General features: G+C 34.3%; 2 protein-coding genes across 4 annotated transcripts; one reads left to right on the forward strand and one right to left on the reverse strand.

Moving 5' to 3' along the window:
- Window positions 1-3,391: 3,391 nt before the first annotated feature.
- LOC126718945 (calmodulin-7-like) lies at window positions 3,392-5,678 on the forward strand. Its single transcript, XM_050421367.1, has 2 exons — window positions 3,392-3,618; window positions 4,862-5,678. Exons 1-2 carry the CDS (start codon window positions 3,543-3,545, stop codon window positions 5,233-5,235), a joined length of 450 nt encoding a protein of 149 aa, XP_050277324.1. The 5' UTR covers window positions 3,392-3,542; the 3' UTR covers window positions 5,236-5,678.
- A 3,064-nt stretch (window positions 5,679-8,742) lies between these two features.
- On the reverse strand, window positions 8,743-17,232 carry LOC126718928 (SNF1-related protein kinase regulatory subunit beta-1). 3 transcript variants are annotated; one of them, XM_050421357.1, is made up of 5 exons: window positions 16,775-16,938; window positions 13,472-13,542; window positions 10,126-10,304; window positions 9,823-9,985; window positions 8,743-9,251 (listed from the first exon to the last, which is right to left on the reverse strand). In XM_050421357.1, exons 2-5 carry the CDS (start codon window positions 13,508-13,510, stop codon window positions 8,934-8,936), a joined length of 699 nt encoding a protein of 232 aa, XP_050277314.1. In that variant the 5' UTR covers window positions 13,511-13,542; window positions 16,775-16,938; the 3' UTR covers window positions 8,743-8,933. The 3 variants fall into 3 exon arrangements, with proteins under 3 accessions (XP_050277314.1, XP_050277306.1, XP_050277298.1); XM_050421349.1 differs by having other exon boundaries at window positions 13,472-13,539; window positions 16,775-16,915; XM_050421341.1 differs by lacking the exon at window positions 13,472-13,542 and having other exon boundaries at window positions 16,775-17,232.
- Between the last annotated feature and the right edge of the window lie 297 nt (window positions 17,233-17,529).

The raw sequence follows: 17,529 nt of genomic DNA on the forward strand, positions 1-17,529 counted from the left end.
TTGAAATCGTGTTTTATGGATGATGAGTGGTTAAAATGTAAAATATTTATAAAATGTGAGTGATTGAAATAAGAACGTTAAGATAGATATGTGGAAAATTAGAAATATACAAAAATATAAGATTTAAAAGGGGAAAATTTGCTTAATGATAGAGATGACTAGACGTGGCAAACTAGCAGGTCGAGTCGGGTCAAGTATGTCTGGTTGCAAGTCAAAATGGGTTCTGGTCAAAATCGGGTCATTTTAAGTGGGTTAGAAATAGGTCGGTCAATAAAGTTGTGGATCGGGTCGAGTTGACCTGTATTTCACATTAAATTAAAAAAAAAAAAAAAAAAAAAAAAAAAAAAAAGAAGAAGAAATGTATTTGTCATTTGGAAAGTCATGCAACAAATTACTTGATATAAAATGCATTATTTTGAATTCACCACTCATATCAATAATGAGTTTCACTAAGCAAATTAATATATGTTCAATACTTTTAATATTATACAAATCCCAGCATTACTAACCAAAACAAAATAGCATAAAGGATAATTAAAACAAATACACAAGTTTCATTTCTACATAATATCAACACCCCAAAACATTAAAAAAAAAAATTACAAATGCCTTATTGGATAATTGATTTGAAAAATAATTAAAATAAATGAGAAATTTACAATCTTGACAACTAATTTTATAATCTATTATCATTTGTGGTTGAGATTTTATTCAATTTGAGAATATACATTAAAGTTTGATTATTTACTTATTTATACATAGTCTATTTTTTTAATATTATGTCATTGTTAAGTAATACACACTCTAAGAAATATCATAATTTATTTTGAAAAGCCATTTATTTTGGACAATAATTGTTAAAAAATAGGTCTAAGCATCCATAATTTATGCTAATTTCATTGATATACTTTGACTTCACTCTTTTCACATTTACAAATGTTTCTCATGCATGTCTATAATTTTAAATATATGTTTTTAACTCTATTGTATCCAGATTATTTTGACATGTACTTTGTTACTTGATATTTAAATATCTTTACTCATTACCGAATGCCTCAACTAGCCATTTCTCAATTCATTTGTATGCAGTTATGTATAAGTCTCAATTTTTTCCTTAAAGTCATTGTATCAAAATGATGTTATATATATATATATATATATATATATAAATATATATATTTGAATGGCATTATCCAAAAAAATGTTAAATATTTGATGTTTTTTTTAAAATAATAATAATAATAATGTCCATTGTATATTACCAATTGAATTTGACTTGTGCATTGTAAAACACATAACAAACAATTAAACTAATATTGTCTTAAATTTTATTTTTAATGTTAAATATTTGATGTTTCTTTTATAAAAATAAAAAATAATTACTATTATATATTACCAATTGATTTTGACTTGTGCGTTGTAAAACTTATAACAAACAATTAAACTAATATTGTCTTTTTTTTTTCTTTTTTTTTCACCAAAAAAAAAGTTTAAAAAAATGAGTCCGGTCATGGGTCAACCCATTTTTTGTTTTGAGTCAAACAATTCAAGTTCGGGTTGGGTCATATGAATTTGGATATAATATAATAGAGTAAAATCTCATACATACGGTCGATCCTAACTAATTTATTGAGGATCAACAAAACGAAACAATTGGGATTAAGACTTTATTGTTGTAACGACTTTACGATGATTTTACATATTTTATGATGTGAGTTGATATTTTTCCATGTTGAAATTGTTTTCTGAATAGAAAATTTTGATTCATATTGAACTTATCTTTTTAAGAGTTAAGAGTCTTAAAATTTAACTAGCACATTTTGGTATTTATAATGTAAATGTCTATGATTTAGATTTCATGATTCTAAAAAAAAAAAAAAAAAAAGATTTCATATCCCTAGTGTAATTATCTAATTATCAAAAAAAAAAAAAAAAAGTCTCTTAAATAGACCATCTCAACTTTAACATTTAATTCGTCGATCAAGATGTCGGGCCTTAGTGCGATGATGAATAACTTCCACAAAAAACAACAACTTCTCAAATCGATTCCAAGAATATTGCCAATAAATTTAGAATAACATTGTTTATTATGGCATATTTCAGACCTCATAAAAGTGAGAGTTTTGTATAGTGGTACAACATTTTATTTAAATCGTTTATTAAATTACATTTCCACTTGATTCTTGGCACATGTGCTCGATGTCTAATGAGTTAGGAATATCCTACCCCCGAATTTGCAATTTTCTTATCTTTTACTACACACCAATTACACCATACATAGCCCATTTCATCCACCCACAAGTCTTCACATTTCGAACTTTCTTTTCCACGTCTAGAGTCCAATCAACAAGCATCTACCAATCTTTTATGTGTTTTTATTTTCCTTTATTTTTTATTAAACAACTAAACGATAACTTATCATAATAATTCTAAATAACATAATTTATTTTGTATCTTACAATATTGGTTTATTGGCTAAGACAAAGTACCGTATAATACGATGACAACTTATTTGTACGAAGAGTTTTATATATGCCATTTCGAACATCTAAAAACTTTTTTTTTTTTTGAATTAATTAGTTACCAAATGGGGATACTAACTTCAAATTACTTTATTACCAAAATTTTCCAAATGCTATTTGTTTAAACTTAATTCTTACCAAAAACTACAATTAAAACTCTACTTATAGTAGTTTCTCAAAACAAAAAAAAAAAACTCTACTTATAGTAAATTGGCAATACCAAATGAGCCACTAATAAATGATTTATCTTACAAGAATATGGGTTTGTCTACTTCAATTTTTTCGTTGAATAATGTGTTGTGTAGTTCATTTGACTTATATTTTTAATTAGATAAACCTATATAATTTTTTGGTGTTGAATCTAATAATCATTTGAAATTATCATAAGAAATAGATAAACCAACTTAAAAGGGCTAATATGTCTATCAATATTCAATACAATAAAAGAAGAGTAGAGAAAAGTCTCCTCTAGAGTCTATTCTATTATTCTATATGGTTTCCATTTCAAAAAAAAAAAAAAAAAAAAAAAGGCTTCTACATATAGATTAGACATCAAAAGCTTGTCAAAGTGAACAAGGAATATGCAGCCATCTTAGCCAAAAAATAGAAGAAGAGTAAAATAAACCTAAAGTACGAAAAAGTCCAAAGAAAAAGTGAACATAAATAAATAAAAATCATAAAAGGCAGAAAAAGTAGAGGGTAAAAATGGAAAAATGTAAAAAAAGCAAAGTCGGAGAAAAAGGATCACACGCGTTTGTTTACGTGAAAGATGAGAGAGAACCAGATGCTTTCGTAATTGGGCCTTGGCCTTGGAATTGGGGCCCTTTTCTTTTTTTACTTTTGCATATATATATATATATATACAGCCCTCCATTACTTTCCCTATCGGAAATTCTACACACACACAGAGAAGAGTCACACAAATCATTTTCGTGACTCATAAAGTCACATATAAGCTCTCTCTCTCTCTCTCTCTCTAGCTCTCGTTCTTTTTCTCTTCGTTTTCCCAAAACAACAAAAATGGCCGATCAACTCACTGACGATCAGATCTCCGAGTTCAAGGAAGCTTTCAGCCTATTCGATAAGGACGGCGATGGTATCTTTTCTCAGATCCCTCTCTCTCTCTTTCTCTGTTTACTTTTTTTTCTTCCTGATTTCAGATCTAATTGCTCTGTTTTTCGTTTTAACATTTAATATCTTGTGGTTGATCTAGGGTTTGATAATTGTCGATTCGTGTTTTGATCTGCAGAGATTTCGTTGTTTTTGGTTTATTTTTCGTTGTTGATCTGTTGGAAATGAGACTATTTGTTTCGATGGTTTTTCTAGGTTATGGTGTGGTTTTGGCTTTTGATTTTTTGGAAAATTGAACTGTTTTGTTAGCTGTTATGGTGTTGTAGAATCTCGAACGTGATTTGTGTTTTTCTTTTTCTTTGTTTGTACATGAATTGCATATAAGGAAAATTATTAGGTTTTTTCTGCTTCATATTCTATCATTTTGTGTAACCGGTCTATCGAATTAGGATCTCTGTTATAACAGTCTTTTGATTCGATTTCAAAGGATTGCTACTTAAATTTTTATGAGTTTAAAGTAGATGTCGGTGGGCGTGTATGAGTTTAAACTGATGCCTCAAAAGTTTAGACGCGAAGACATGGCTATTTATGCATGACTTTGTGAATTTATTAAGCTAGAAATGTATCTCTGTTTATCCATATTCGGCTCTATGCTTGCACTCTTTAGATTAGGAAACATGGATCGCAGGGAATATAAACTATGTAGTATTAGTTTCTTCACAAAAATGGAAGATTATATATTGAAGGAAGGTTGATACAGATTTCCTTTCAAGTGTTTATCATACCGAATGTTCTATAGGACTTTCTAATACCTAACTGCAGGTAATTTTGGAAAGGATCATTTACTTTAGCTAGCATTCTGGAGATATTTTGAAAGTGATTTTGAGGATTTATTAGGAATGGTTCAGGAGTTTGTACGCGATCTGTTAGTTCATTAGTCAGAAAATAACGGGAAAGATGTGTACAACATGCCTTTTCCTTTCAATTTATATTTAGGTGTTCAAAATGTTAATCTCAGATTGCTGATGGCTTGTTTAATTATGTCGTGCAAGTGGTTGCTTCTTCATGACTTATAAGCATTTACATTAAAATCTCAAATTGCTGATGGCTTGTTGATAATATATGGAAGCAATTGGAAAAGTAGCTGCCTTCTTTTTTAGATTATGTATTGGGAAGTGAAGCTTGGCTTAACTGGCTGACATAAATGGTATCTGCCTAGTCAAATTTAATGCTGATAATGTGATATATTTCTTAATTTTCTACTACAGGCTGTATCACTACCAAGGAGCTTGGGACTGTAATGCGGTCATTGGGGCAGAACCCAACAGAAGCTGAGCTGCAGGACATGATAAATGAAGTTGATGCTGATGGAAATGGTACCATTGATTTCCCAGAGTTCCTTAACCTGATGGCCCGCAAGATGAAGGACACCGATTCAGAGGAGGAGCTCAAGGAGGCTTTCCGGGTGTTCGACAAGGACCAGAATGGCTTCATTTCTGCAGCTGAGCTTCGCCATGTCATGACAAATCTTGGTGAGAAGCTGACCGATGATGAAGTTGATGAGATGATTCGCGAGGCTGATGTGGATGGTGATGGCCAGATCAACTACGAGGAGTTTGTCAAAGTCATGATGGCCAAGTGAGGACCAATCTTTCAAAACTAAAAACTGAAAAAGCATTAAAAAAAACATAAAAGGGAGCAGGGCAGATAAGTTTGACAAGATTTCTATTTCCCACTAGGACATCTTTTGGTATCATTAGCTTTGGATGGTTGGTTGGTTGTTTCTCCTTGTTTGCATTATTTGTGGCACTGTTCATTAGTATCTGCTTGTTTGTTCTGTCTCTTGTTTTAGTAGCTTGGGTGTAGTGTCATTTACTCTACTCTTGGTATTTTTCTTTCTACCTTTGATATTATGAACCTAGAACAATTGGATGAATCTGATGTTTTGCTTATGGGGTGACTAATTTTGTTAATATTTGAAGTTATCTTCCTTTCTTTGTATGTTCTGTTTTCTGGGGACATTGCATCAGTGTATTATTGTATGATCCTTTATTATTTATCCAAACTGATAATTTTGGTTGTCAATTCAAGTTTTCTTTGCCCAACCAGAGGAATTTTTATCAGGTTTTGTATCTGATATGTCTTGCTCTCTCTCTCTCTCTCTCTCACATAGTATTTACTTACTTTGAAATCATCTCCTTAGGGAATGTCAGATCATGATCTGTATCTGCTTGATGAAGGTTAGTGCCAGTCAGTTATTATGCTGTTCTTTATGCATGTGTGCATGTGCCTAGCATGCCTTCATGTTTAAATCCTTTCCTTTTTGATCTAGATACATCATAGGTGTTCATAGAGGTTCCATGATGAGCCGATAAAGCTCAAACTCGAACTACCTCCTTCTTCAAAAGAAAGGGGGTGAAGGGAAAGGTAAGGTCTAAGTTCAAAGCTCACTTGGTGCATTTATAACCACAAAATAAAAATTAAAAGTAGAGGTTTCCATAATTCCTTTTGACTAATGGTGCTCAAGAGTTAAGAGTCTTAGCTATGAAAGAGTAATTTATGCTGAATGGCATTATTGCATTAATTATTCTTTTGCTTGAGAAAACTAAACTTCCTTGAAGGTGAGGATGTTATTGCGAGTAGGGTTCCTAAGGATCTTCACCCGCGTTTTATTTTTGTGATTTTTATGGTGTTACTTGTCCAGTCTAGCTTGTTGGCTTCCTGGATAAGTTTTCGGGATGTTAGACGTTGCTTTCCACGGTTTGGAAAATCAAACCTCAACCAATGAAAATTTCTCGATGGTTACCTATAAAATATAAAAAAATAAAAAAATTTCTCGATGGCTTGGTTTTATCCTAGAATCATTTTCAAGAGTTGAGTTTCGTGTTTGTGTTTTCGCCTCTGATAGTGCTAGGAATTTATTATATTCGATAAGGGGGGACCCTTATTTTGGTCCCATATGGATTCATTTGGTACGTTTTCACGGAAAATCTTATTGCTGACGCTTAGTATATATGTCAGTCTAAAGACCTATTGCGTATATTGGTCGTGATTCCGCACACCTGTGGCTTTAGAGTCTTTTGTTCTTTCTTTTTGGCTTTTCAAATACTTTTTTTTGGGCGGTCGCGGGGGCATTAGATTAGGAAGCTAGCCAGAAAAATTGAGACGAGAAAAAAAAAAAAAAAAAAGAATCTGGCCTGGTTGCCTATGTCCCAAGTTGGGTAATTCAACAAGAAAAATAAATTCAATCTGTTCTAATATTGCCTTGGACAAAGAAGTCCTGTAAGAAATTGAATACAAACCGGTTTGGATTCATCTCTCTTTTATAACCATCCCTGCTATGTCTCAATAGCAAGGCAAATGATTCGAGCTGGAAAAGTTGTTCTCCTTTTCTGTATGACCAGTAGAATGAAAACGGTGCGAAGAGGGAAAATCAGATTTTAAGAATACCAAGGAAGATGGTCGAAAAGCAAGTTGGAGAAAATGGATCTAATTGTCAATGCTGAATAGGGTATTCGACACTTGTGGACGGATATTCTTAACTTTTTTTCCAGATATATTCTGTGGAGGATAACATACTATGGGGTGAGAGAGTGAGAATCGATTTTGTCCCAAAAGGAAGGTTTATCACATCGCATCTTTGTGCTAAAAGATAATGCTAATGTTCTTATGATAATAGCCAGTATCAAACATTAATAAAAATTAAAAGAGTGATTCTGGTGCCACAACTTGCCCCGTGGGCGAGTTGTGGTACTAGAATTTTCCAAATTAAAAAGGGTCGCGGCTTTATGTTCTGTATATTAGTGCGCTAAATAGTAAATATGAATAAGTCGGACACAAAAAAACAAAAAATCAAGAAACCTAGAAAGAATATTTTTAACATTGCGGGCTGCATTATGTGGGTCCAGTGGCTTGAAAATGGTCACTTTCCTATATTTTTCAGTGGAACATCTCTAATTCTATATAGTGTGTCACAGGATTTGTTGTCAATTGTTATATCAGATAAAAAGAAGAAAGAAACTAGCTAGAGCGCATCAAAGGTCACTAGTGATAATGAGCAATAGCACTATCTCCCAGAAACAAAACATGGTTTCATTTGATCTTTGATGGTCTTCAGCTTAGTCCTTGATAAAATAACAAATGATAGTTAACGAGATTTTTGTACATGTCAAAGAAAGGGCTGGTAATTTGATGTCACTACTAAATTCAATTTAATTTCAGAAAAATGCAAAGGAGAATGGTGGAGAAGAACCAGGGACAAGGTGGCGGTGTCTCAAGGGAAGACAAGGTTAATGATGGCAAGAAACGTCGTCGTAGGCGTAATCGCGAATGTTGGATCCTTTAATTAACAGCAACACTACTCGTGGCTCATGTCATGGTTCAAAATTGCCACTTCTCTCTCCGGCATGTACAATAACTGGCATTGCATGTGAAACTGCCCTATACTAATAAAATCTCAAGAGTATTGAATTGATTCGATGCAATTTTTTTAAACCCTTTTAATAATCGGACTACGGGAATAGAAGAAATTAAAATCGGAATGGTTTGGATTTCAATCATTAGTTTAAAATGACTTGAATAGGGAATGAAATAACAAACTTTCTTCCTATTGAATTCAAAACAATTTCACATTACCATTAGAATATAGATTTGCTTACCGCCTCACACATGGCCTCACCACAATCTCCAAAATTTCTTAAGGGTGAAATAACAAACTTTCTTCCTATTGAATTTAAAAAAAGTTAACATTACCATTAGAATATAGATTTGCTTACCACCTCACACATGGCCTCACCACAATCTCCAAAATTTCTTAAGGGTCATGTGTGAGGTGATAGGAAAATTTAAGACTGAGCCTTATTATTAATATGTGGATTTGAAATAATGAGAGGTAAGATGTCATTTCAAATCTATTCTATCAAGTGTTTTTGGTTTAGTAAAATCTTGTGTAGTTAAAACATATGTATTTTGATTACCTCTGTGATCCTCAAAAACTTGCCACTTGCTACTTGTAGTAGTCTTGTATAATGTTATCTTTCAAACTCAGATCATTAAAAAAAGATGGGTCGAAAGAGGGTTGAGCACATGCATGATAATGAACCAGGCCCACTTTCTTTTGAAAAAGGTGGGGAGGCGCAGATAAACAATGTAGACGTGAAATGCTGACAAGTTTTTTCACTATTTACATGAAGGAAAAAGTTCCAGAAGCAAATGCTTGAGATTAGCGAGCGGCTGTGTGACAGAACAAAACATGATGGTCATGAATCAAAATGTCTTCACAATTAACTGTAAAAGCATTATTAATTTTTTGCTTTACAGAGTTGGACTTGAAAAGTGACATTACCTTACGAGTGGTTTATAGAGGACAACTGTGACATATTTGGACTGGTACCTATGGGTTAGTCCCAAGGCAACCACAGACTGAGAGGCCCATCCTTTCTCTATAAAAAGGTGGTTAAGCACAACATGCTGAGGCTTTGAAGAAGAAGCTTCACCTGAGTTTTCCATACCCAGCACAGTAAGATGCAGCTGGGGTGGAACAGCCACTGGCTCCTTTGCAAAATCTTCCTCCGTTGGCAAAGTTTGACTGTAACTGTAGTCCGGTGATGGTGGAGCCTCAAACTCGGCTACACTCTCAAGGTTTTCAGGCACATTATCCTGCATAAAACAACAAAAGTGAACAGATAAAATACAGATGATTGTAGTAGTAGTGTATGCAAATATGTCTTAACCCACAGTAATCATGGGAGATCAGCTAAGAAAGAAATCCAAGAAAAATGAAGTCAATCAAATGAAAGTTGTTTGAAAGGCAGTCCAAAGACTGAAATCATACCACAAAAGCTGTTTAAATACAATTTAGTAATTGACTAACTAAAGTGAAATACACATTTTCCTAGGCAAGTAGAAAAATGGACCAAGTAAAGGTGATCCAGATCTTTGATCTGTGTCACATAACTTAATTGGTGACTGCAACTATTATTATGCTTACACAATAGGACTTGATTACCCTACTGCCTATATATATGTTTGTGTCAGCGTGTAACTTCCATTTCCACTTATGGCACCCAGATCATTTCAAGCAGCCAATATACATGCTTGCATAACATCTCCACACCTCATACCCACCTTCCATTTTACATCCAGTAACTGAATAATTTGGTCTGTAAGATGAAGAAAAGAAAATCCAAAAGAATATAGATGACAAATGAAGGGTAAGCTAGATGCATACATGAACATTGAGAAGATTACAAACATGGCCCATTTCGTCAGGTGCAAAATCAAGGTCTGGGTTATATCTCCATTCACCATCAACAATGAACCTGTAATGGTATATACCTATTGGCAGGACCAGAAGAATTGAGTGGTCTTTACCAGATCTCTGCAGCATTTTCCTGCAAAAAGATGTAATTACATGTAGCAAACTTTGTCCATATATGGGATATTTAAGCCAAAAAAAGCAGTTCATAGTTTTTGCCAATGGGATAAAAGTCATTGTTTACATCTTTACGATCAAAAGTGAATAAAGTTTTACCTAGATGTCCAATTGTCCCAAGATCCCTCCACAGCCACATTGTTACCACCATAGTTCCATGTAATCATTGAGGGGATTGCTCGTTCAGGAGGCTGATCAACAACTCCCTGAGATTCATTCTGCCAGATATTATTGAAAAAGGGTGAACCATCACCCCTTTGCAAGGGAGCTACAGGCAGCTGCAAATGCACCAAAGAAAACCATCCCATCAGCTTTGAAAGCCAAATAAGGTTGTGAAGCTCCTTAGTTCACAACATCAAAATAACATTCAGATTTTTTAATATTCTCTCCTTAATTTTACAGTAAAACAACTGACTATTCCACAAAGGCAGTTTAACTTGAAGATTTTCTCCATGCACAAAAATGCATGAATAGCTAACGATATTATGCAGCTAGCTCTATACTAGGAATTAACAGGAGCAGGCATGCATGTGATCAATTGCACACGTGTATGCACTCCTTAAATATCAATTAGGAATTAACCAGAGCAGGCATGCATGGATAGCTAAAAATATTACGCACATTTTTCGATGACATGATTAGGACTTCCGACACCATCATATTCTACTATTACACTCACGCCAAATTGCCCAAAAATCACACAATGAACCACCTTCCATATCTTAGTGCTTCTATGACAATGGAATTTACCTTTGCTACCAGTAAAGCATCTGGGTCACCATCTTACTACTATGTTCATTTGAACTTGGAATAATCATCCAAGGCTTCCAAAGATATCATGTAAATAAGACCGTTGTAAATAACAGAAACATAAGGAAGGATTAATGTTCTGACCAGAAACTGAAATTTAAATCTCTATCAATCTAATTAAAAATGTGGATTTCAATCTTTTAGCTCCTGCACAACTACAATCCTCCAAAAGACCAATAAACTTATAAAAATTTCTAAACATCAAGTGAAATATCCATACTGCAACAAAGAAGTTTATCATGCAATATGAAGCCAGCATACGGTGTATAACAATCATGATTATAAATTAATAGAAATACATATACAGGGGCAGTCCAATTACCATTCAATTATATTGAACCGGAATAGGTGAATTTTTATCATGACAACAGCCAATCTCATTAAGATGGTTCAGGCCCATGATGTTACGCAAAGATTTTGAATCCAGTTCATTGAGGTTTTCATAAATTTAACTTTATTCATACCATCACAATCTGAGCAGCCAAAAATATAAGCAGGGACCTCATTTAGGTCTATCCTCCGTGATTCAGGAGATGTTTCCATATCTTGCTGCAAACTTGTGTGGTGAAATGCTAAGTGAAGCACAATGGGGTGTTCAAAATAGTTTAATTCTTTAAAGCCCCATATAAGAGAGAGAGAGAGAGAGAGAGTAAATCTCATTTTCAAGAAAATTTCCTAGCAAAAGTTCCTGTAAAGTGAAACTGAAGGGTTTCAACTTTCAGACGGCTCTCAACAGGGTTTGTGGTCCAAGTGTCCAATGACTTAAAATCTTCACCCTCCAGTCCATTTTTTATAACTTCTTTTTGAGTGAACGCTATTTATACCTTACAAACCTCTTGCAGCTTTCTATGGCTCTAGAAACACCAGGTAGCATTCCAAGGCCTGGAAAGCCAAACAGTTAAATACAACCCCAACCACATTGCACCAGGATTGCCTTTTGCACCACACACACATCCACCATGTACGTGCATACTACAATTCCAATCGCTCAAACTCTGTGGTCACAACCCACCAGGGAATAGCATTTTGGAATTCTCCCTAAAAACTATGGCAGCAAGTCAGGCAAACTTTAGATAAAAGTGATTTTGTTAAGAGAACAAATCAAACAAATCAATAATTACTTGAACATTCTCAACTTCATGATTCAGAAAACTTTGGAAATAATAGCAATTGATGAAGGCCTACTTATCCACAAAAAAGAAAAGAAAAGAAAAGAGCAATCTATGATGCGTCACGCATTACCAATGGTGTTGTCATGGCTTCAATCTTTGATTAACAAAGCATTTCAATGTTCATAAAGGAAATTAGTAACCACAATATTATCTAGATACACAATACTTCTCCCTTAGTTGCATATTGTTGTTCTTGTTTAAAAGATTCAGCTTTTTTAAGGGAACATCAATGAATTGTCTTTCAAAGAAAAGGTTAGAAACATTATTGATAATGTCTATTGACTTTTCCAAGATGACCATATTTTAGTGATTTCTCCAAATGGAATATAGAGGACTAACAAAATGGGATAGAGGAAGTAACACATAAAATATATATATATTTATATACACACACGCTCAGAGATATTCTGGACATTAGGTATAGTTCAAAAAATAAGAAGAGAAATTTGATAGACCCCATTACTAAAATAATCTAAAAGCACCTGAATTTTAAAGAATGTGCATTTTTTTACTGACACGAAATCCTTTGGATCCATCCCTGGACAGTAAATCTCGAATACCAGCAATTGCCCTCAGACCACAAGTATCAGGTAAATGAGGGTATGTTGTGGAGGATTGAACTAGGGCACTCTAGTTGGAATGGGATTTGTCCATCATCCTTATTAACTGGCCCACACCCTCGTGGGCTCTACAAAATGTGCATTTTACTTACCAAATTTTTGCAAATCTACACGGAACAATTGTATTAATCCAGATAAAATTTTCACTTATTTCAGTCTTAAGAGTTCCTAAGAGATCTAGATGTCAATGTTTGCATGGTTCAGAGCATAGATTGGAGGGAGGAAAAAAATAGTAACTCAAGATAATTTTACCATTTTTGACATATCATATATCTAAAAAACAGGAGAAATCCCAAAGTTGGGTTGCATACAGAGGAAGCAATTCAACCCCTCAATTCTTTGCACATTAACCTTTTGCCTATACATTTTAATATGCAATCAAACATCTTTAATTCAATTTTGGATTATCGGTTTAACAACAAGTCAGCATCCTTTGTCACCACCAACTTTACATTTGGATTCTGGTACCAAGTAATACATCTTCACAATCTTTGGATTTTATAAATGATATGCAGACACATATTCTAGGTGGACTCCTAGTGCTTCTTTGTTTCAACATGGCTGTTTTGGTGATAAATACACCAAAGTATAAAGCATAAGTCAGAGCCAAATTGTGCAACTGCCAAATCAGAGACAAAGTCTGCAATTTTTTTTTTGACAGAGTCATAGTTTTGTTTCCTAAAAGTCTTTTTCCCTCAACTAATCAAGGAGAGGTTTGACAGATAAAACGTATAACTGATTTAACTACCAAATTGGTCGCTAAAACAAACTACAAATAGATTGACTGGCATGCGGTTTCCTCACTGGTTCCCATGCAATTAATCAGAGTGAAGGATGACTAACCAAACAGGTAATCTCTCTCCCTCCCTCCAGCCCCAGCATACTATTTTTATTTTCCCAGCCAAGCCACACTGCTTCAGTTGAGGAATGAAAATGAAATTAGCAGCAGCAGCAGCAAAGAGGATAAAAGCATATCTATTGCTTTTAACAAACTCATATGTACTCCCAAATTGATTAAACATTTTAAATGTTTTAGCAGGAAGAGAAGAATTTGACCACACATAGGATCACTTAGTGTGGGCAAAATAAAAGGGATGCCTCTGTTGTCAGAATATATTTTCACATTCTTTATGCTAGAGCAGTCAATTATTTACTTGGACTAGTTAATCTCCATGTGCATGTCCCACAAATATTTTTGGTGAAGTAACAATCTCTAGTTCCAAAATAAAGTACTTACTATGAACAAGAGATTCTAGCTAAATATGATCCGATTACATCTCTGGGAATAGAAGGTTGAATGTGCATAAGGAATGGCATATTATATGCATAATAAGTGAAACAATACAAACAGGACTCATCCAAGCTCACACTTTAAATGTAGTCTTTTATTCTTATTATTATTACTGATACATTTTAAATGTGCTCATTGATTTTAAGTGCTCTCTCTCTGGGAAAGAGGGTATAGGAAGGGTACAAGATAATTTTTTCAATCCTAGTCACAGAAAAGTAAGATAATTTATTAGAGACAGGCAAAAAGAAGCATAATCCTAGTACAAGGGAATTGTATAATAAACCATAAAAGGAAAACAATATTAACTCCCAGAGTTTAAAAGCTCCAAGAAATTTAGCAAAAGGTGAAAGAGAAGTGATTAGTCTCCGACACTCAATCCTAGAGTTATCTTATCGATGGAAGATGGGTGTCAATTTCAACACTCGGAGTTCACTACCTACAAAGGTCTAAGCATCTCTCTCTACATGCAGGACAGGAGGCAGATGGGAACTTCATTTTGAGAATGTGATAGCTGGTTGGATGAGCCTTTAGCTGTTGAAAGGGGGGAGGATGACATTATTGAAGAGTACTCTTTCGATTTTACCAACATATTATTTGTCCTTATTAACTATCCCCACTAATGTGGCTAATAGGATTGAAAGGTTGCAAAGGAATCTCTTGTTGGGTGGCTTGTGAGATGAATTTAAACATCATTTGGTGAGTTAGGATAAGGTGAATACCCCTATTGCAAATGGAGGATTGGGAATCAGGAGGTTAACAACCTTTAATCCAGCTCTGTTGGCAGAGTGGCTGTGAAGTTTTGGGGAGGACGAAACATGATTATGGAGGCATGTAGTAGTTGTGAAGTTAGTGTTTTCTATTTGACCAACGGTATGAGGAAAGGTTCTCACTTGTGAGAACCTTATCAAGAGGGGTATTCAATAGTGAGTTGGTTTTGCATGTGTCAATGTAATGGGGAGACGGTGGACCGTCTTTTGATACATTGTAGTGCTGCTGCTGAATTGTGGAATTTTGTTTTTAGATCCTTTGGGATTCAAATGCAGAGGCCCAAGAAACTCACAAAGACAAATAAATAAGTGCAAGATAGAGATAACTGAGTCCCAAGGACCCAAATGAACAATGGTGATGCTTGGGAGTAAAAAAAATATGAAATATCGAGTAAATATGTAGCATGACCATCATATTTGGCATTAGGTTCCCTTGCTCCCACATACACATGCATGGCGTAGGACAAGCATGCCAGAAGACTCCAATCAAGGCCAACACATATATTCTCTCAGCTAATAGGGGAATCACTCTATATGGCCTAGAAAGCACTAGGAAAGAAGTTAACCTGCATGTATATCTAACATTTTTATCACTCTACATGCTTAAGTGATATACAGAGACTAATTAGATAGAAAAGACTGAGATCAACTTGTATATCTTACATTTTTATTATGTGAAGCTACAGAAATTAGACTTTGAATGCATCAAACTGGAAATTCAATCACCAAGTATCATTTTTTTTTTCAATAAGAAAGACCAAAGGCCTGAGGCGTATGAGTCTTGCCAAGCCATGTGGCATTTTGAATTTTAAGATTGTAATTAATTGAGATACAAATGAATACATTCAGGGTCATGAAACACACACATGCACAATCCTCACTCACAGTTGACAAAAGTTTTTTTCAATTTTTTTTTTTTTAAGGAACCCTTAAGAAGTGATTGTACTTTAGTTCGTTAGGAACAAAACTCTTATGGTTCATTGGCACTAAAGGGCTAGGATATGTCCAAGGTTCAAATCCTCACTCTCTCAATTATCGAATGATCAAAACTAAAGGACCAGGAGAGAGACCATTGTACCCTCTTACACAAAAATCTTCAAAGACCCATGAGAGAGTCAATTTAAATTGAAGAAGAAGAAACTCATAATGTCCCAAGGAGGAAAATGTGCAACATATACAACTCTATACATGACATCCACAAATAATTAGCATTAATGGCATGTAACAAGTAGAGGACACATTGGCAAGTCAAGGACAAACTTCCTAGTGAACTTTTGACAGTCACATTACATTTGTCAACCTCTTTATAATAAAGCCATTAAGTTCACTGAATTTTGAGCAAGATAACTGTTTGTCTTTACTCTTTAATACAGTGTAGCGAAACCTGATAGGATTGCTCTGTCCAATGGACAATTAGCTGATATAAGAGAATGTTCAAAAAAGTTTCATTTACAAAATACTCAGGGAGGACAGATGTCACAAGAGTTCAAAAAGAAAACAAACTGAAGAAGTTTAGGGCCCGTTTGGATTGAAGGAGAGTGGAGAAGAGTAGAGTAAAGTTGGCTGAAAATACTCAAACGGACTATTAAGGTTACCTTATACTATCTGACATTCCAAACGGACTGATTGGATGTCCATTGTTGGAAACCATTCCATTTTTTTTCAATCTATGTACTTGATTGTTATGATCCCCAACTGTATATGTTGTGTATACACTTGGCTGGTTCTTTTTTTATGATTTGAATAAATTTTACCTTACTTATCCAAAAAAAAAAAAAAAATTCCAAATTGATTTAATTCGTCGAATTGATTCCCGAACTCGAACTCACTTTTTTTTGGAAGTAACTTGCCATCACACCTCATGTTACAAAAAACTAAATAAATAAATACATAAAATTAAAAAGAAAAAAAAAATTTCACATTATGAAATCTATTTTGTCAACGAAAACAACCCCTATGGTTTTATTGTTTCAATCCAAAATAAATGAAGTAGAGAGTCTCAAAATGGTAATAAATGATAATGGATTGGTTCCCCAAAATAAGAAAGGAAAAAATTAAAAGCGAATTGACTGAAAATCAAAGAGAAACCTGAGGAGCGAATAAGAGAGGAGAAGCAGAGCGGCCTGGGCTGTGAGGAGGAGTGTTGCTGTTGTTGTTGTTGTTGTTGTTCATGTTTCCCATTGACTCCGAAGATGCCACGCGCCCTGGAACCTGCGCGTGGTTGTAACTCAATCCCATCTCACCGTTGGATCTTGTCGTTCCAGTTAACGATAACGATTCATCTTCTTCAATCCCGTTCCCACCATCCTCTCTACCGTTCGCGTTTCCCATTGCAAAATTTGCAATACTGAAGAAACTCCAGATCCACCAAATATATACAATGAATTGAATTTTATATTTCTTTATTTAATTGTTATTTTTAATTTGTGTCAGTATCAAATAAAATAGTGTACGATTTTAGATATAACAGATAAGAGAGCCAAAAGAGAAAGGAAAAAGCTTTGTTTTTAATGGAGGTGGTAGGGACGGTTGTTGATGTTGTTGTTGTTGCAGTAGCAGCTCGGGAAATTGGTTTTATTTAGAGGTTTTGTGTCGAGCTATGAAATGAGGCTGGTTTTTGGGTTTTATTTACGGATATTGACACTGGGAAAAAAATTAATAAAACGTGCCTGGTGGCTAGTGCCGTGCCTGCGGTTCTTATCGAATCACGCGGCGCAGTAAAATCCACGTGTGTCTGACTCATTTCTTTGTAGACTACGGAGAGAATATTCATGACTGGATAATCCTTTTTTTTTTTTTTTTTTCTCTCTTCTCTCACGCTCTCTTTTATTTTTCCTCCTGCT

The sequence above is a fragment of the Quercus robur genome, chromosome 1 (genome assembly GCF_932294415.1).
Source record: "Quercus robur chromosome 1, dhQueRobu3.1, whole genome shotgun sequence".
Taxonomy (NCBI): domain Eukaryota; kingdom Viridiplantae; phylum Streptophyta; class Magnoliopsida; order Fagales; family Fagaceae; genus Quercus; species Quercus robur.

Bases quoted from the DNA above. Each gene is read 5' to 3' on its own strand.
- LOC126718945 (XM_050421367.1), top strand. From the start codon at position 3,543: ATGGCCGATCAACTCACTGACGATCAGATCTCCGAGTTCAAGGAAGCT. The intron at 3,619-4,861 runs GTATCTTTTCTC...TTTCTACTACAG, and splicing joins ATTCGATAAGGACGGCGATG to GCTGTATCACTACCAAGGAG.
- LOC126718928 (XM_050421341.1), bottom strand. From the start codon at position 17,017: ATGGGAAACGCGAACGGTAGAGAGGATGGTGGGAACGGGATTGAAGAA. The intron at 10,305-16,774 runs GTTTCTCTTTGA...GTGCATTTGCAG, and splicing joins CTCTCTTATTCGCTCCTCAG to CTGCCTGTAGCTCCCTTGCA. The intron at 9,252-9,822 runs GTATGCATCTAG...TGTTTTATGCAG, and splicing joins GTAATCTTCTCAATGTTCAT to GATAATGTGCCTGAAAACCT.